This window comes from Xiphophorus maculatus, chromosome 3 (assembly GCF_002775205.1).
Source record: "Xiphophorus maculatus strain JP 163 A chromosome 3, X_maculatus-5.0-male, whole genome shotgun sequence".
In the NCBI taxonomy this organism is placed as follows: Eukaryota; Metazoa; Chordata; class Actinopteri; order Cyprinodontiformes; family Poeciliidae; genus Xiphophorus; species Xiphophorus maculatus.
In genome coordinates this window covers 27,845,794-27,866,916 of record NC_036445.1, presented here as the reverse complement: position 1 = coordinate 27,866,916, position 21,123 = coordinate 27,845,794, and the positions used below count along the sequence as shown (strand labels likewise).

The following is a 21,123-nucleotide window of genomic DNA, read 5'->3' as shown; positions in this document are numbered from 1 at the left end:
TGTGAGAATTATCAAGGAACTTTCTAAATAATTAGGAATTTATTACATTTGTCATTAAAAATACATGTATTAAACACCAACTCATCATATACCATGCTATCAAACACACAAAAGCTGTAATGAAGATGAATAAAAAATAAAGACGACAAAGAACAACAAGTCAGTTTTAAAACATATTCACTGACAGCGTTTTGTCACACTGACTGTTTAAGTAGACACTTTTTCATGAGGTTGCACAAACTTGGAGCAATGGGTACGTCATAGTAACAACTAGTTTGCTTGCTTCAAATTCTAAAGCCCTGGCATATTAAATGAAAGTAATAAATTATGGTCTCCAAGTTTTCAGCCACTATAGGATGATATAATATCTACCTTGCATTGTCATACAGATGTTTCAAAATGAGATTGGCTTATGATCCTCCAAAGCAAAGGATTCTGTTTAATTTCTGTTTGAAAGCTTGAAAAGACGGATTGAAAAAAGCAAAAACATCAATAAGTCCTTGGCATACCATTGTGTTTATTTAATCTGACATTATTTGATGCCACCTTCTTCATTAAGCAAGTTTCCTGCAAGCACCAAAGTCAACATTGGGAAATGGCATAAATCTTGTCGTCTGGACAACATGATCTCTACATAACACTTGATTCAGTTTGTTAGTCAGTGTTAGTAATGAAAGCATTACTTGCAACATTGGAATTTAGCTAATGATAAATCCACAGAACCTGGCAGGAAGTCTAAAATAGTTCTAATTTTTATATTTTGAATGAAGAATTTTTCTGAAATTCTTCAGCTGTTCTTTGTTGTTTGTCTTTGCCTATTGGCTGAAATTTTTCTGTTTAGTGCTTGATTTTTCTTCCTTCCTTCTTTTTCATTTCATACATAGATACATTTTGATTTTCATTATATGTCTTGAACATTTTCATAGTGTGTCACAATACTATACAACCAAATGAAAATAATATATAGTTTTCAAACTGTAGCCCTTCATGCATAGTGGTCACTACAGTGGACAGATATCTAAAAGCCATTTTCTTGTGCTTCCTGTGGATTTTTATGTTATAAATGCACACAGACCACTGAAGTGGACACTAATGCATCATAAAATATACCATCAACTACTGGCCATCAACTGCAAATGCAAGAAATTATTTTTGTTACATACAATATGGCTGACAGACACAAAAGCATGAGGACCGACCAGGTCCCTCCTTCTACTGTAGACGACTCTTGCAAGTAAAAAAAATATTGTGACATCAGATAACCCCTAAGGAACAATACTACTGATGTATTTTTCAAATAACAACATTGTATTTGGACAAAATTACAATTGATCACATAAAAATAAAAAATAAAAAATAAATTATTTTTACAAAAAAATGTTCCTACCTTTTTTATGCCTTAAGAAAAAAATTTTTTTAAAATGGGAAAAAAATTCTGACACAAAGGATCATAATTCATGCATGAAAGGGATATTACCAAAAAAAATTTAAAAATCTTACTTTGAGGTGTGAATTCCTATTTGTCTTAACTTTACGCAAGCCTTCATCCTGGCACTCTTCCATGAAGGCTGAATTTGTGGAGAGCGTGACTAACAGTCGTCTTGCCAACCGATTCTCTCACCTGGGCTGTGGATTTCTGCTGCTCTTTCTGAGTTACCATGGGACCCTTGGCTTCTTGTCTTGTTAATTCTCCTTTTGCGTGGCCTTGAGCTGGAGAAACATACTCAGTTTGCACTTTTGCAATACTTTTAGGTACTTTGTTAAAAGAAGCCTGTCACAATGACACATTTTATTCACGTATTTTAAGTTGGGTCAGTGGAAAATACTAAATATTGCTTACTTTGATATACAGATAAGTAGCTTAGTATGAACATAGTGATTCACAAAGAGGTCTCACTTGAATGCTCGACGTACAATGAAGGATGATGCTGCTTTCCTGATTTATCCTCATTCTAAAAAGCATTTCTTTCAGACACTGTTTATCTCCTGGAAGTAGTATTTTTTTTTTTTTTTTTTGATTTCCACTTTTGCAATTTCCCTAATTTTTTTCCCCCAGAGCAAAATACACTCTTATAGTGAAGTACAAGAACTGGGAAGACGATTCATACATTTAAACTCAAAAATATTTCTTTTAAAAAGTAACCAAAGTCCCGATTAATGCTACCTGAAGAGATTTATAAGAAAGGCTGGCGTCTGGGAAGTGTTATGAAGGACATGGGGATTGTAACTCCAGCGTATTCCAGGAACCGAAGCAACAGTGCCTTGTGGAATCGTTAATTATGAACTGAACACTTTCCCTTATCAGTGACAAAACTGCTGAACTTTGACTCCTTGTAGAAAAAAATGACAAGACTATTTACACAAACGCTTAAAAAAGCTAAAGTGATCAAATAAGAACTTACTTTTTGGGGGGGGGGGAAATATGTAAGGAACTGTTTGAATGTAATGGTTGATTTCACCAAACTAGTTCTTCAAAACCATAATAATAACACTGCAGTTTTGACTAGCAAGAGTACTATAGCACAGCACTTATACAGAAGAAACATTTAAGCATTGAACAATCAAAGAAGACACAGATCTACGCATCAAACACAGATTTACAGCAATTATTCGGTGGTAACCATTGGCGTCGCCAGACAAGTTTTACTGGGGTGCATGCTCCACGATATGTCATCACATTTCAAAGAAAATACTATGAGTGTTAAACAGCAACGTTCTTTTCATATCTACTGTGAAAAGTTACATCAAAGTCTGATTGATTGGAAGAAAAATTAAAAGGAGTAGGAAAAGAATAAATACTTGTGTATAGATCTGTTTGTGTTTGCGTATTATGAAGCCAGTAACATCTAAAAATGCACTTAAATCTTACTCCTCAGTCTCAGGATTCTTATGAAATCCTGCATGTGCATGTTCTAATTCGGAACCCATGCGTTGGCAAAAATATTTCTTTCAACTCTGAGAGAAAATACAGTTTAGAGACAAGCTGGAGACATCCCTGAAGAAAATCCAGTGCAGTCAATTGAATTTGACAAAACTGAAACCATGAGTTTTACACTTTATGGTCTATAAAAGGTGAATTCAGGCATATTTTTTTGTGCAGAGCTGCACAGCCTTGGGGATTATAATAGGAAAAAAAATAATACTGCTTACAGTAAAAAGCTATGTACGGAAGAGTACGGAAGAGGATTAGGGCCACCGAAAGCAAAAAGAGTTCTGACTTTAAAGTCAGAATTCTGACTTTAATCTCAGAATTCTGACTTTAATCTAATCTCAGAATTCTGACTTTAATCTCAGAATTCTGACTTTAATCTCAGAATTCTGACTTTAATCTCAGAATTCTGACTTTAATCTAATCTCAGAATTCTGACTTTAATCTCAGAATTCTGACTTTAATCTAATCTCAGAATTCTGACTTTAAAGTCAGAACTCTTTTGTTGTGTTTTTTTTCGGTGGCCCTAATCCTCTTCCGTACTCTTCCGTAGATATGTGTCTACAAAAAAAAGGTCATAAATATCATTATTCAGTATGCATAGTGTGAATTAACCACGCGGGGGCGCGCTTTCTCGGCTATGCAACACCGGGGTTCACGTGACTGAGCACCGCTTAGGGGCGGGGTTATAATGTAATATCTGACGGGCTACAGCAGGGCACAGCCAATACAGAATCCGCGGTAAGTGAGTGCCTCTGCTAGCGGCTGTGTTCCCGTTTCGCCCCGCTGTGGACGGGAAGGAGACCAGCTCCTACGGACGTCAAATGACATTTGTAACGGCGGCGCCACCACGGAGGACGGGGCCGACTCACTTCACATTCATATGCGGTATGTGAGCCCGTGTTACATTGGGATTAAAAGCGAGCCCAAATCAGTAAAATGCCACGCGCGTACATTTCTGGAGTAAGGTGCTCCAGAAATGTACGCGCGTGGCGCGGCTGTGGGATGCAACAGGGTCATTGTGTTTGTAAATGTGGGGGCTTGTCCTCCTTCTCTGTCCTCGTAGTTTGTGGACTGAGGCGCTGGCCTGTTGCTAGGAGACCTTTTGACAGCTGGAAGCTTTTTGGGAAGTGACAGTTAATGCACTAATGGGGTCTGGTTATTTGGAAACCCAAACCTTCCTCCTCCTCCTCCTCCTCCTCCTCCTCCTCCTCCTCCTCCTCCTCCTCCTCAATCCTGTTACCTGTTCATCTGTAAAGCCTTCTGTCTCCTCTGCTTGAAAAACATTACACAGGCATTGTGTCTGTTTTTTCTTTTTTTAGTCAGGAGATTAGAGCGGTTTGCAGGGAACAATGGCCTACTTGTTGTGATTATTAACTGCGAATACACCCACGTTGAAATATATTTAATCGCCACGGTCTAAAAAAAAAAAGAAGACGAATTTTATCATATGTAACCAAAATTTCCATTATCTAACCACGCTGTAAAACTCAATGACAGAAGAAAAACAAATGATTTTATTTGATTGTCTGAGGGGTGCTCCCTGTCCCTCCTCAGTCAGTAGCTGCCTCTGACCATGTGGCTGAAGGTCATTCATAAACAGGTCGATCAATACATCTCAGTGGGGACTACAGAACAGCTGGCTGTACATTCAGCCTTCAGCTTCATGCAGAAAAAAGCATTTATAGTGTCAAGAAGTGCGGGTGGTGTTGGTGGTGAGGCAGATGCAGCGGACCCAGGTTAGATGAATTATGATGTTTTTAATGAAAATAACTTAGTCCAAACAACGAGCAGGAGTAACACAAACTGAACACGAGGAGACTAAACATTGACGAACATTGACGAAACATAGACGAGGACCCGACGAGGAACAAGGGACACAGGTGGGGTTAAATACACGGGAGGGTAATCACAGAACGAGACACACCTGGGAACAATCAAGGGGAGGACAGGACAACGAAGAGACTAAGGACACAGAAAACTCTAAATAAACACAGAAAAACACAGATCCTGACAGTACCCCTCCCTCAAGGGCGGCTACCAGACGCCCAAAAAAAAAAAACCACAACAAGGGTGGGCGGAGGGGCGCCGGATGGGGGGCCAGAGTCCAGAAAAAACAAAAACACAACAAGGGTGGGCGGAGGGGCGCTGGACGGGGGGGCCAGAGTCCAGAAAAACAAAAAACTACCCACCATCGTGGGCGGAAACACAAGAAGGGCCAAGAGTCCATAAACAAACAAAAAACTACCCACAGGGTGGGCGGAGGCAAAGGAGGCGGGAACCACGGAGGTGGTCCGGTGGTCGTCCGCGGCGGCGGGAACCACGGAGGTGGTCCGGTGGTCGTCCGCGGCGCTGGAGGCGGGAACCACAGAGGCGGTCCGGCGGCCGTCCGCGGCGCTGGAGGCGGGAACCACGGAGGCGGGAACCACGGAGGCGGTCCGGCGGCCGTCCGCGGCGCTGGAGGCGGGAACCACGGAGGCGGTCCGGCGGCCGTCCGCGGCGCTGGAGGCGGGAACCACGGAGGCGGTCCGGCGGCCGTCCGCGGCGCTGGAGGCGGGAACCACGGAGGCGGTCCGGCGGCCGTCCGCGGCGCTGGAGGCGGGAACCACGGAGGCGGTCCGGCGGCCGTCCGCGGCGCTGGAGGCGGGAACCACGGAGACGGGAACCCCGGAGGCGGGAACCACGGAGGCGGTCCGGCGGCCGTCCGCGGCGCTGGAGGCGGGAACCACGGAGGCGGTCCGGCGGCCGTCCGCGGCGCTGGAGGCGGGAACCACGGAGACGGGAACCCCGGAGGCGGGAACCACGGAGGCGGTCCGGCGGCCGTCCGCGGCGCTGGAGGCGGGAACCACGGAGGCGGTCCGGCGGCCGTCCGCGGCGCTGGAGGTGGCGATGAGTCCCGGGGGCCGCCCACAGACGGCGACGACGAGCCCCCCGAGGCAGGGTCTCGGTCGGAGCACAAGGGGTCTCGGTCGGAACGCTGGGGGTCTCGGTCTCGGGTGGAACGCTGGGGGTCTCGGTCTCGGGAGGAACGCTGGGGGTCTCGGTCTCTGGAGGAACGCTGGGGGTCTCGGTCTCTGGAGGAACGCTGGAGGTCAGGGTCTCTGGAGGAACGCTGGAGGTCAGGGTCTCTGGAGGAACGCTGGAGGTCAGGGTCTCTGGAGGAACGCTGGAGGTCAGGGTCTCTGGAGGAACGCAGGGAGTCTCGGTAGGAACACAGGGAGTCTCGGTCTCAGGTGCGCCGGCTGGAACGCCGGCTGATTCGGCCTCGGGTGCGCCGGCTGGAACGCCGGCTGACTCGGCCTCGGGTGCGCCGGCAGGAACGCCGGCTGACTCGGCCTCGGGTGCGCCGGCAGGAACGCCGGCTGACTCGGCCTCGGGTGCGCCGGCAGGAACGCCGGCTGACTCGGCCTCGGGTGCGCCGGCAGGAACGCCGGCTGACTCGGCCTCGGGTGCGCCGGCAGGAACGCCGGCTGACTCGGCCTCGGGTGCGCCGGAGCGAAGCCTTGGAACCGGCCGCGTAGGCGAGCCGCAGCGAAGCCTTGGAACCGGCCGCGTAGGCGAGCCGCAGCGAAGCCTTGGAACCGGCCGCGTAGGCGAGCCGCGGCGAAGCCTTGGAACCGGCCGCGGGGGCGAGCCGCAGCGAAGCCTTGGAACCGGCCGCGGGGGCGAGCCGCAGCGAAGCCTTGGAACCGGCCGCGGGGGCGAGCCGCAGCGAAGCCTTGGAACCGGCCGCGGGGGCGAGCCGCAGCGAAGCCTTGGAACCGGCCGCGGGGGCGAGCCGCAGCGAAGCCTTGGAACCGGCCGCGGGGGCGAGCCGCAGCGAAGCCTTGGAACCGGCTGCGGGGGTGACAGCTCCGGAAGGCGACGAGGGGCCGGGTCCACCGGCGGCTCACGTCGCTGTCTCCGGGCTGACCGTGGAGGTGGCGGCTCCGGAAAGCGACGAGGGGCCGGGTGCACCGGCGGCTCACGTCGCTGTCTCCGATATGGCAGCGGAGGTGACGGATCCGGAAGGCGACGAGGGGCCGGGTCCACCGGCGGCTCACGTCGCTGTCTCCGGGCTGACCGTGGAGGTGGCGGCTCCGGAAAGCGACGAGGGACCGGGTCTGCCGGCGGCTCACGTCGCTGTCTCCGAGCGGGCAGCGGAGGTGGCGGCTCCGGAAAGCGACGAGGGGCCGGCTCCACCGGCGGCTCAGGTCGCTGGCTTCCCGGACGGAGGTATCGACGGGGGCCATATCCGGGGGGTGCCAACACCAGTCTTGTCCCCCGGAATAGCTCCCGCTGCAGGTCGGCGAGGGCTTCAGCCAGCTCCCTGTCCTCCCTGCCGGACCTCCGCCTCGGGCCGCTCTGCCCTTTAGGAGGTAACCTCCTGAATGCTGGGTCCATGTTAGCAGCCTCACCGATCGGTCTGGTCGGGTCCTTCTGTCAAGAAGTGCGGGTGGTGTTGGTGGTGAGGCAGATGCAGCGGACCCAGGTTAGATGAATTATGATGTTTTTAATGAAAATAACTTAGTCCAAACAACGAGCAGGAGTAACACAAACTGAACACGAGGAGACTAAACATTGACGAACATTGACGAAACATAGACGAGGACCCGACGAGGAACAAGGGACACAGGTGGGGTTAAATACACGGGAGGGTAATCACAGAACGAGACACACCTGGGAACAATCAAGGGGAGGACAGGACAACGAAGAGACTAAGGACACAGAAAACTCTAAATAAACACAGAAAAACACAGATCCTGACATATAGGAGGATAAATGAGACGTACTCATACCCCTACAACTTTTTGCCGTTTTGTCACGTTACTACTTCTAACTCCAGTGAATTTTACTAGAATTTAATATCAAAGTGCCACATGACCCAGTATGTCTTGAAACCAGCTTTTTACATCTAAAGATGGAATTTTTTCCTTTTCTTCTATTGGAAATAGCTGACGCTCAGTTAAATTGTGTGGAAGACATCTGTAAACATTCATTTTCAAGTCTTGCCACCGATTTTCAATTGGATTTAGGTCTGAACTTTGACTGGACTTTCCTAACTCATGAACAAGTCGTTATTCAAGAGTCTCATTTCAGCCTTGGATCCTGCTGGAAGGAGCCTCTCTCCCAGTCTCTAGCTTCTAAGGGGTTTTTCTTCCAGGATTCATCCATCTTATCATCCCAAAACTGTCCAGCTATCCTGTCCCTACTAGGGATGCCCTAATCCACTTTTTTCACTTCTGTTACCAATACAGATATCTGAGGTTTAGCACTGGCCGGTATCGATCCGATACAGAAAAACGGTGCTGAACTGACTTAAAACATTTCTTTTTTTTTTAAAACTCAGACATAAATGTACTGGATTATCAATTTATTTGATAACTCTGCATCAGTACAGCACACTGAAATACACCAACAGCTTCACAAGCTTGGTTTGATTAAACATGTAAAAACAACACCACTTTAATCTGTTCAGGCGCTGCGATTGGGCGTAAGACAGCCAATTTAAAATAAATACTAAAGAAACTGAAACTGACGAAAACAATACGTGGACTACCTTGGTCAAACATGTAAAAAATTAACTTTGACAAACCTTCTTTCAAATGGTTCAGAAAGTCCGATTAGAAATTCTAAATATGAGTAGACAAATAAATAATAAATCATAAAGTCGCTCAGAACACAAAACATAGAATTAGACTGAAGAGATCTGGCACATTACCACCAATATCTGATCTAGAATTTTTTTCCAATATCGGGACCGATACAGATATGTATATCAGATTGGTGCATCTCTAGTTCAGGGTTATATATGTGTACAGTGTACTTTGAAACCTTTTATACTTAAAAATATATATAATAATAATTTTGGGTTGGCATACTTTTAATCAAACAAATTAAATGAACCAAGTGACGAAATATGAAAAATGCCAATGTTGAGGCAGTGTATATGAGAGGAGCTGGTGAGACTAATTGTTGTACAGGAAGTAGGTATGTTTCAATCAGAGTACAGAGTGCAGCTTGGATTTCAGAGTGCACCTGCGCTGACCTCCTGGGTTCCTGTTTATTATCTCCAGTGTATCAGATTCAGGCATGTTGCACATTATGTCAAGGTTGTAGCTACACAAGAAGGAACCGGGTGTAATTTGGACTCTCCGATTGTTCTGAGAACTGCTGAGCTTGTTTGTTTTTTTTTTGTCTGAACTCTATGTTGGAGGCTGTCACTGCGTCCCCCCGTGCTTCAAAAGCAGCTACAAGAATTGTCAAAGTCAACAGCTACGCAGTCGGTAGAAGGGAGAAGTCAGCATTAGGCATGACGTTCGATAACGTGTGTTCGCACGTCGCACGGGAGGTTGTGACAGTTCGGCTCTGTCCAGTGGATCCGCTGAATAAAGCTGACATGCTGTTCTGTCCTATCAGGCTGATGTCTGCACCCAGAGAGGAGACAACAGTCCTCAGGAGGCACATCACACCTTCTCCTCCTTCATCTCTCGCTTTGTGAAGGGGCATGCCTTCTGAACCCGGCCTCAGGTAAGTAGCGCTGTGAGTCACAACATATCTTACATCCATGTTGTTTTTTTTGGCTTTTTTTCCATGTATTGACCAAGAATGACTTTGATCTATGGAGACGAAATCACTGTTGTTTATTAAATCATAGGAAGTCCAATGTAGAAATCAATACAGCATATTGTATTGCCTCAAAAACGGTTAAAATCCTTCCAAATCAGTTTCCTGTATGTAGTTTTACTTGTGTTCCTGTATATTTATGAGCTATTTTTTCAGTATGATGTTGTATGTATGTCAGAGATATACTGACCGATTTACAATATATGGTTTTTGTAAAATTTTACCTTTTACTTTTACAGATTTTAATTGACTCTACATTCTATTAAAGGGCTACATTATGAGAGCATACATGAACAGTATTGAAAATATGGCTGCAAATTATTAAGAAATTATGCATTGGCAACGTTATTTGTTTCATACAGTTTTTTTCTTTTGCAGTTTCGTGAAATTCACACAGAATCAACAGATTTTGAGCCTTTCTTTTGCACTAGAGCATAATTGTTAGTTTTTTTGCAAATCTTTCACAAAAATGGTGGAAAAAAAGTGACTGCTAGCTCCCACCTGGAAGGGGTTTAACAAGGAAAAAACGTTGCAAAAATATTTCTAGAGTAGCACAGAAAAATCTGGGATTTTGACTGCAAATAAATTGCAAAAATAATTGCAAAATACAGATTATTGGTGAATATTGCAATGAGGTGTGATAAAGCCATGTCTTCCCTTTGCCAATGAAGCTTCCAACACTTTCTGTAGCCTTTGGGATTTTAGCCAGGTGTGGTAATTAACTGCAGTGAGACTCCATATTTAGCATCCAGATTTCTAAATATTACACTGGCATGCAACATTTGAAGTTGTGACACTTGGAATTTGTTTGTCAACACTAATTTGCATTTAAAGCAGTACATTATAATATGAATATTGCACACACATATTATTCCAGCCTTCCTGCCATAAGTAATCAACATTTGCTAGCATTTTAACTGACTTTTGCATCTGATATTTAGCAATTAGTATAGTTAGCATGGCTAGCATTGATGAAGGCTAAATTCCTTTTAAATGGCTTACTACGTCTCTATGCTTTCTTTAAAATGTTAACCACTAGACTGATTGAAGATAGTTGACTACAAGTCTTCTTCCCTTGAATGCAAAATCTTGTGCATTCACTGACTGGAAACAGATAGGATATTTAAAGGTTTTTTTTACCAGCTGCTTAAGGGGTCTGGGCCAATCAGTCTAAAAGAATATTTCTCTCTTCACACATGGTGTATATGGGTTTAACCAAAAATACTGTATAAACACTGGTCAGTGAAACCATAGTATGTGTTTAACTTGGGGAGCAGGCATGACATATTAAACAGGAAGTCAATATTCTGCACTGGAAGTGGATTTGTTAGATGAAGAAAACAAGAGTGCAAAAGTATGAATATTTGTGACTCCATCATGAACTTAATTGTTTTTCATATTAAAGTGGTCAAGAATCCACAAATGGTTCAAAGAAGGAAAGCTAGCTGAGCACCAACAAGGTCATATGGAAATTATGGCATCTGCTCAAAAATATCCTCCAGTTTTGTAAAAGAACAAAAGTGAGCAAGATACTTGAGTTTTAACTGTGACCTTATAAAAGTTCAGGCAGTACTGTAACATTTTTATTTCAGGAGTGACATATTTACTCTGAACATCAACAGATTCCAACCCTCTTCCTCTCTCTTATGTTACCTCTCAGTTCTCTGATTGCTAAATCGCTTTGCTTCTAAACCAGCTTCCTGCTTTTCTGTGCTGCCGGATCTCTTTTTCTGTCAGAGTACCTGACAAGCAGCATGAGTTATTATCCCCCCTACCTCCAGACCAGAGCCCCCACACACCTATTTCCTATTTCTATCACCATGAAGGTGACAGAGCAAGCCTCCTGGCAGGCAACAGCATTTAGAGAGGCAACCCAGACTAAAACTGGACATAAGATAGATTTGGGGCGACAGCTCTGCAGGCTGCATGTGCTGTGTATTTGACTAAAATATATAAATTTTAGCAGTACTTACTAGTACCTATTTAATTCCATTTCAGGGAAGCAACACTGCTGCTACATGGTTACAGATTGAGCTTGAATGAAACTAGTAAATGATTTAATAAGGAACAAACTGACAGAATTGCTAATGAACAGTGTGATGCTGCCTTTATCACCACTTTTTACAGGCTCAGGTCAGCCTTGTTCATGTTGAGGTCAGTTTTTAATGAGGTCTCTCTGACTTTCAAGGCGGGAAACTTACTTTCTAGGTGTTTTAGGTAAATTTTCCTCGTGGGAAATTCTGACCTAGAATGCATCACTACCACTTCACCTTCAGTTTTTTTTAACCTGTGATGTAGGTTTGCTGGAAGTCATTGTCCTGCATTAACTTATATCCATGACTGTGCATTAAATGATATAAACATCCTAGACTTATAAAATATATTATATATATATTTATTTCTTTATTTGATCAGACATCAAAAGACTACATCCTACAGACTACATCCTCACAATGTAGTATTTGTTGCCAAAAGGGGGCTAACAAGGTGATGATAAGTGCTAAAACACACACACTTGCAAAGCAAAAAACTAAACAAATTTCAAAATATAGTTATTTTATAAAGAAAATGACTCTCCAGTCGGCTGTAGGATTTAAGTAATTTAATGATCTGTTTTATTTTTCTTGATTCAAAAATGAATGAAGAAAGCGATAAGTACATAAACCACTTAAATATAAAGAGGATGTACTTTAGTTTTACTGTTCGATGTGGCCTCTTTAAGTCTATAAAAGGTATAAAATCAATGTTTGAGTTAATAGAAAGATAAAAGGATTAAGAAACATGTTTGCACATAGATATTGCATTCAGTCAGACACACAAGTTTGTTGTTGTTCTGCAACAACAAACCTAGTTTATGAATTCATGCTTGTACTAATGGATCTATGTCCTGAAAATCATCTGATCTCATGTTTCTCTACTCCAGCGTATTTGGCTTTTTACGTCTTCTCACACCGTCCAAAAACAATCTGATTTGGTTAATAGGCGATTCCAAATTATTCTTAAGCATGATTTGGAGAAAGGTTCTACCAAGCCTTTTACACTCTAATCCACCCATTCAGAGCAAAAGCTGGTAGAGAAAATGAATGAAGGAACGGTGATATCATTATTTTTCACCAGTTGACACAATGAGTGGACACTATAGATGGATGGATCTAATAAGACTACTGAGACATTTTACTGAAATATACTAAGGAAGCTTTAATAAAAGCTTAATGGTTTTTAAAGTCAAATAAGTTATTCTTTGAGAATTACAACTTCGAAGGGAGATATCTGATTATAAGTAATAAATGAAACCCCCTGACAATACTTGAAAGGTCATAAAACTGTCGAATGCATATAAAATCCAATAAACGCTAGACATTTATGGATACATATCTTGCGCAATAAAATATGACTCTGCTTTTAAAGTACTTCTTTAAAAGCAGAATTAATATCTTTTTGTCAATATAGTCAATATATTTCTAATTAAAGGGAGAAAAAAAATACAAAAAAAGCAAAATTGTGTTAGTGATGTGGTACTTTCCAATACATTTCAATCTAAATAAAAAGTATAAACTCTTCATTTTTTCACATTATGCATTTTTCAGAGTCAAAAATGCCACTAAAAGTTTATATTTCTTAAAAAATCTCAAAGTATGTATTTACTCTTAGAGTTAAATTACTAGGTTCACATGAAAACATTGTGCACATTGTGGATGCAAATTTCTGTAGCTGTTATGCTTTCCTACCAATCACTGTTTTCTGCTTATTGAAGGAATGCCGTGTTTGTTTCTGTGCGTCTAACAGTAAGGAGATGCTGACAGGACAGAGGCTCTGCTACTCAAAGTCCCACCAGGACTCGGTTCTCTCTGCCCTCAACCAGCAGAGGAAGGATGGTCAGCTGTGTGACGTCACCCTGGTCGCCGGCGAGCAGAAGTTCCATGCCCACAAGGCCGTCCTGGCAGCCTGCAGTGACTACTTCAGGGTTGGTACACTTTGTGTTGATCGTTACCTGGAGACTTCACACAACAAACCATCTTATTAGGGAGTGCACGATAATTAATTAATTTTTGGCGATCGGCCAATTTTATCTACCTCCGCAAAGGTCTGGAAGTCAGCCTTTTACTCTACCGTAAGAGGTGTCTGACTGACAGACCCTCCCACCAGGCCATGTCAGCACACGGAAGGTTGACAATTTACCAACTTTGTCGCTAAGTCTGTCACAATAAGCGATAAATCAATTAAAATACGCTTAATAATTTCCAGGGCTTCCCCCAGAAAACCTGATGAACCTGATGTTAGGGGTGCTAGGACAGTCCACCCCTGGGCTACCGTGTTTTTGAGTTAAACATTGTTAAAAGTTATGAAATTCTGAGGTGCATGAGCAGGCTTCTTAACGGGTAGGTGCCGGGATGCAACCCCTCACGCACAGGTCAATGCGTCAACTGTATATCTATCTTAAGTAATTATTACACTCACTATTACTATTCAATAGGATTTTTTTTAACGGGTGTATCAAAAAATTCTATTTAAAATAAACCAACAATGCTAAGCCTGGTGGCCCGCCAGGCTTGCAATACACAGGGGGAAACCCTGAATTTCTATTTGCATGTTTGTTTTCCTTGTGTCTCTGTTTCTCCCAAAGACTGAATGATAAAAGTTTTCACTCTGGTGCATCTTTCTCTGCGTTGTCGTTTCCTTAGCGCAAAGGAGGAGTGAACTCTTGAGTCAGTTACTTTGCCTGGCGCATGGCCTGTTACTACAGAGTGTGGCATTAGGAGCAGCAAGCCAGAGAAGCGTTAGTAGTGTATTTGTTGCTAGTTTTGTCTGTTTTCATTGTCTGTAGCTCATGATTATAGTTTTTTATGGGCAATTTTGTTTATATAGACTTTGGCCGTTTTTCTTTCTTTATTTAGTGTATTTAAAATGTCTTCCAGTTCCAGTGTTAAGGGTTATATAGAAATTAAATTAAATTACAATTGGCAGGTCGGGATTTTTAAAGATCGGTGCACCAGTAATCCTAATGCTCAGGACTGTGGCGCCACCTATGACAATTTAGGCTCCAATGAACATTTTTTGTGAGATCACCCTTATCTGATGAGATATTCCACCTTCATTGGCCTCCCAAAAATAATTTGACCTATTTCATTTTGCGAAGAACTGTTGAAGAGACTGAAAAGGTCCCGTTTGCAAGAAGTGGCAAACAATGAAATACAAAGTTTTGCTCATCCAGGCCAGGTCCTCCTGGACTGAACCCTAGCATTAGTTGCTCTGGTTAGGCCTTAGAGGAGCATCAGGCAGACACATGCTGTCAGATATCCAAACAAGAGATTTCCCATTGCACATAGAGAACTGCAGCGATGAGATTTAATTTGGGGACTCTGAGAAGATTAGAAGGTAGATACTAATCCCTCTTCCAAATGAGAAGCAGATTAAATATGTCCAAGTTGCCCGGGGATTATGCCTCCCCTGTGTTACTCTGTGTGACCAGGTTATTTTTACATCTCTTCACAGAGTGCTGATGGCAGGGGGAGTTACACTCTTCTCCTTTTGTGTGTCTTCTTCCTGTCCCTTTTTTTTTTTTTACCCTGCCTTTGTTCTCCAAAAAGAACAAGATACAAAAATGTTTGCCTTTTAAGTTTTGTCTCGGCAATAGCAACGCTGCGTCTCCCATCTTCCAGATTATTAGATCACTGTGCAACAGTAAGCAAGAAAAAGTGACTTCGCAAGCAGAGCTCTCCTGTTTCTCTGCGTTGGCTAACGATGTTATCTTCAATTTGTCATCTGACTCCATCGCGGGGTTTAATTTTGTTCATTTGCTGAAGAGATGAGGGCGGCTCATGCGGTAAATGGCAGCTGTGTCTGCTCTCTCTTCCTGCCTCTTTTTATTTTTTCCCCCTCACACTCAGAAAAACTTCAGCACTCGTAGCGGTGATTATAACACATTATGTGGTCCAGCAGATGAGAGCGACGGTAATGGAATACCTGAACAGGCGTGACTCGGCGACTTGTCCTGAATATGTCATCTTCGTCTCCGTCCCAGTCCCTTTGTGACGATGTTTACTTCGGGAGACTTGGCTAAGTCAGTCACGTCCCACATCATTCTCCACCTTTAGCCACCGCACACATCCACAACTTAAATTGCCGGACTAAGTGAAAATGTAGATTATAAACCTTTACCCGAGTGTTGCTGATTACAAAGACAAAATTGTAAAACCAAAGCCTCCCCAAAACTAGTGATGTCTCACTGTCTAGAAATTTTAACTAAGCCTGTCGCAATAAATAATTCATCAATTAATCGCTTGATAAATTAATGCATGATTTCCATTCTGAAGGACAGTTTTGTTTACAGACAGTTCATAATGCATTTTATTTTCTGTTTTTGGTTGTTGTATTTTATTTTGGATATTTAAAATATCTTCCAGTTCCAGTATTGAGTGTTCTGTAAAAAATGTAAGTTTATTGCCGTTTGAGAGGGTGAACTTGCACAATGATGCCATTATCAACATATTACTTGAAAATATTATTAAAACAACATGTGACCAGCGCTGTGGGTATATTTGTTTTAAAGTAATCATTTTGACCTGTTAATCAAAGTTCCTAGAAATACTACATATCCATAACTTTTTTTTTTTTTACATCGTTTTAATATAAATATAAATATTAATACATATAAATATGGCAGGCTGATGTTTATAGTGAGAGTAATGGCAATAAAATCCTTCAGCTGGCACAGAAATTAATATCCAGGGGTTTATGAGGTGGCGACAAACAGTCTGTGTACACTACTGCAATTGATTCCTAATTGGCCAAGTGTAGATTTGTGTAACCTTTGAGATATTACCACAGTTTTGTTTCATCTATTTAGTGGAAACGTCTCACTATACAGCACAGGTTTACTTGAAAAGGGTTTGCTTAAATTATTAAGAGCAGCATGAACTATTCAATACAACACCCAAAAGGCTATTTTGGGTGTTGGGTTAGAGCTAAGATGTTTGAAAATGTAGTGATGTTTTCTAATATGGATAGTTTTTGGTAAACAGTGATTTTTTTCTCCAATAGTGAAGCAGATTGACAACCAGCAGAGTGAGGTTGGGGTGTGAGCTGACCTTGAGGCTGCTTGGGGTCCTCTGCCATGGTCAGGGCTCAGGTCAGCTTTATACATGCCAGCTATATGCTGTATATAATATGAAAGTACATCAACACAATCACTTTTTATTGTTAATTTAATTAGTTTTTTTTTTGCTACTTGTGTCTAGGAAGGGGCCACATTTAATGTCGGTCTTTTAAACCTTTACCTAGCATAGTGCCAGTTTGCCTACAATTTTTTTTCTATTGTTGGATTTTTATCCAACAGTATGAGATGTGATGTGAATTTTACAGGGATTCTTACTGTAACTATTATGAGCTCAGTAAGTGCTCACGTCACCTTAGTTGATTGTTATCAATCAATCAAATAATCAATGAATAAATCAATCAAAGCCTGAAATATGTTGGAAGTTGGAGTGTTTGATCCCATTTCTGCCTCTCCATATTTAACCTAAATGAAGATACTGAAAGTCAGATATTTTTGCTCGACTTGTCAACTCTTACAAATCTCCAATCACATTAAAATGATTTTAACATAAATATGTGAAATGGCCCGACCACTGTGTTATTGGTGTAAAGTCAGACTGCAACACTTTTTGACAAACTTCCTTGGTAAAATATCTTCAGCCCTCAAGAAATGACCCAATATTTCTCCCCTACAGGAAAACAACCTCTCTGAAAGCTAATATTTCACTCTAAGTCTTATCACAACATGCAGACACATAAATTTTGCCAGCAGGTCAGTCTATCCACAGAGCTGCAGTTTTGTGCGAAAGGCCCAGAGTGGGCGGGACTCTGTGGCACACTGTGTCTCTGAGACGGTCCGTGTTCCCAAATCGCAGGAGCCATCTTTCACCATCAGTGGCTATCTGGACGTCTCCGCCAAGGACGGCGGCGGTGACTTTGTGGGTGGTCGGTTCTGCCAACATAGTTACTCGATTATGTAACTATAATACAAGTTACATATTATACAATGTCCCTATCTGGCTGGAAGACACACAATATAAACACCACAATGTGTCAGTTAAATCAATACAGAATGACTTGCTTGAGATGGGGATGTGTCTTTCTCTGGTTTAAGTTCATGTGTGTTATAAATTAGAGAACATTAGATGAGTTATTACTGATTTTGTGGCAGTAGTGTGCATGCTACAATAACAGAACAGGTGCTTTGGAAACATGCAGAGCTGTTTGTAGTTGGGGGGGGGGATGCTGCTGCACACTGTGATTAAAAAGAAACTTAAAAATCAAGAGTTAGCAAGATTGCTATCTTGAAGTAATGAAACTGCAGAAAAAGAAAAAAAATTCAATTGTAACAAAAAAAATTCCCTTTTATGGAGAATTAATGGTTTTTGTTTGTTTTTTGCTACTGCTTTGAAACCCAGACGGAAAACATAAATTACCGATTACTTTTGATAACCTTGTCTGTTTGTTCCGTCCCTCCGTGGTGCCGCTCTCTACTGGTTGGTGCTGATCAATTGACTCTGCCTCCTCATCCCCCTCCTCTTCCTCCGTGGTGTTACATCAGTCAATATAGCTTTGATTAGCGAGCGGCTAGCTGGACTCATGCTCAGCAGTGGCAGATCCTGTGTTGGCTGCTTTTGATTTCACATGGCGCCCAGCGTGCGCTCATGTGACTGTGTGTCTGTGTTCATGGATAGGAGGAAGACGGCGAGGCGTAGCAGAGAGTACCGATTGTGCTGTTTGTTTCTGCTGGTCTCCAGGCCCCAGGCCGGAAAATCGATGGTTGATAAATCCTGAAAGTAGTGCCTGTCAGGCTTAAATTGTCTATTTATGAAAGTCACAAGTCATATGAAACACAAAGTAAGTGTATCTGTAAATGCTTCTATATACTGCATATAGGAGGAGTAAACTTTGTGAACATAACGCGTGTTTTATTTACTATGACTGAAAAAGTCTGATCCTTCATGTAGTTCTCCTTTGACTGATCATTTTGATTTTGTCTCATCAGGCCATGTTCAGCTTGTGTATGGTGGAGAGCGAGGCAGATGAAGTAACCCTGCAAGGAGTCACCAGTGTTGGACTAAAGCATGCTTTAGATTTCGCCTACACCGGACAGGTGAGCTGCTACAATCGAGCTACTCTGCACTAAAATGCGCTGTAGTGCTCCCTCTTGAGTATGAACCACTAAAAAGCAAAAAAAATAAATAAAAGAGCTTTGTTTAAACTTATTTTTATTAAAAAGTTGTTTGAAACTTGCGGCAATGTGCAAGGTTCCCCAGTGATAATGTCAAATGAGATGTTGACCTTTCAAATTTTGCAGCAACTATTACTACTACTTATCTAACCAGAACTGCCTCTCACCAGCTCCGTCTTTTGTTTAGCACTTATTGATGCCTTAATTAATGCAAAGGGTGACTATCTCTTAATTTAAAGCGCATTGTAAGGGATTTGATTTGCAGTCACGGCATCTGAGAAGCTTGAAGTCACTGATTTCACCTTCAATGTTTCGGTATATTAGCCTGTTCTAGCGATAAATGTGAAGCTGCCCTGTAGCTGAAGTTACAACGGTCATGCAACAGGATGAATATCCACCAAAAAAGTAATAGATCTACAAAAGTGATGACTGAAAACAAAGGAATTAATGTATTATTGGCCCATGATGTCTAGATGTTAAGATCTATGTGTGGAGACTGCTACACTACTAACAAAAAAGTAAGGATATTTGGGGTCAAATTTATGAAAACGTAAATAGTTTATGATACAATGATATATTATATTTTAAAAATAGGGCCTTTAAGAAGAAGCATTGTGATTTCCTAATATCAAACAGTGTATTGAAAGCCAACATCAGTGGTGGGTACACGGGTAACCGTGTTTCCATCAACGTTGTTTTATGCGCATTTTGAAGTATCGCATTAGAAAAGGTTGATGGAAACGGCAAAATTTGAATACAACCTCCTCAATTTCACAAAAAAAAACGTTTTTATGCTTACTTTAGGTGCTTTTTATAAAAAAAATAGCTATAGCATAAAAACTATGCTATAGCTTTTCTGAAAAGAGCTAATTTGTTAAAGAATAGATGGAAACACATTTGCTAAATAAGTTACAATGTAGCAAATATTTACCTCACATGTCTGATGGGTTGTTTCCATTGTCTGCATGCAACATCCCCAGTATTAGTACTAGTGTACAGCTCATAATACTGTAAGGCAAACATCAGTTGACTGGCTTTCTATCATAAAGTGGGACAAAATCCATCCACATCGAAATTAAAAATATGGATACTTCAAGTTGTTCCTAATAAAGATGGTTTGGACTCAGCTCCTGAGTTTGAGTTTTACACATTGAATAAGCACAGACCTGAGATGTAAATACCTAAATTTCTGAATGAGTAAAGATCATATCACTGTGTAATAAATTCTGGTACACTAACCCCTGGAACTGAAACAGGGTTCTACTTTATTTTTATTTATCCTTTGAGTAAATGAAGCCTTACAGCCCTGAAAGAAATTCTGTCTTACAATTTGTAGTTGTTGACCACCGTCACACATGTCACATAAATAATTCAAAACGCGGGTTTTGCAGATTACAGTTTTAATCTCAGCACCATAAGCTCCCACAGCAGGATTTAAAAGCCATGCAAGAGTGTATAAGGTCTGTCCATCCTAGGCAAGTGGCAGCCAAAAATACAGAAAAACATATTTCGGACATAAAATGTACATTTAAGAAACAACACAGCATTAGATTTTCATTGTGAATCTTCAGGACAGTTTTTTGAGAGACATTGTCATCTGTCCTTGCTTTCTCACCCTCTCACCGGGAATCGTTTGCGGTGTAATTGTTTGTCTTGACCTTTTCGTCACTATGGCTGAGCCTTCAGCAACCAGCGCTGTGGCTTATTTTGTATCCTGAAAAGCTGTGAACTTATTAAATACTCCTAATTTTTCCCACGAAAATGAGCAAAAGAGTGTGCCAGTAAGTAGGTCAACTGCAGGCTCGCAAGCCGCCCCGTTTCGTTTGACTCTGATCCTCTCTGCCTAAAGGAGATGATAGTGCATGAGACGTTTCCTCACGTTGTAGGTGGTAACCTACTAAAAAATCCTTAAGAGTGAGAGTACGGACAAGCCGCACACAAGATGCTGACCTGAAATCCAGAAAATTCAGCTCTTGCTTTATCTTCTTCTCCAGGTAAAAGTTCACAACTGGCGAGTACAACACACGCCGGATTACACAAGAGCTCCCTTGACTCCCACACTAAAGTAGGCACAATGTTACAAAACTGACTTCTGCTGAGTGAGGCTGAAGTTTTCTAACCATATTGGCTGGAGTGAGGAGTATGCCAGCAGGATATGAAGAACATTCACTTACAGTCACTTGGAGTCATTACTGACACAGTGGTGCAGGTGTTAGCACTGTTGCCTTCAGGTGAAAAGGTGCTTGGTTTGACTAAGGTCAAGTGTTCAGTAGCTGCATTTCTTCATTTTTTTTCCCCCATACTTCCTGTCCCTCTTGAGTTTTTCCCCGCTATATTTCAGTTTTTATAAGTTTTCAGTTTT

General features: G+C 42.2%; 1 protein-coding gene across 1 annotated transcript in view; it reads left to right on the top strand.

Annotated features, from left to right (window-relative positions):
• The first annotated feature begins 3,621 nt into the window (after positions 1 to 3,621).
• The window catches only part of klhl32 (kelch like family member 32), a 36,197-nt gene continuing 18,695 nt past the window's right edge, over positions 3,622 to 21,123 (top strand). Inside the window, exons 1-4 of the mRNA XM_023330999.1 lie at positions 3,622 to 3,817; positions 9,329 to 9,439; positions 13,322 to 13,499; positions 18,576 to 18,683. Coding sequence (XP_023186767.1) covers positions 9,417 to 9,439; positions 13,322 to 13,499; positions 18,576 to 18,683 — 309 coding nt within the window. The 5' untranslated portion in view covers positions 3,622 to 3,817; positions 9,329 to 9,416. The remainder of the gene's footprint in view (positions 3,818 to 9,328; positions 9,440 to 13,321; positions 13,500 to 18,575; positions 18,684 to 21,123) is intronic.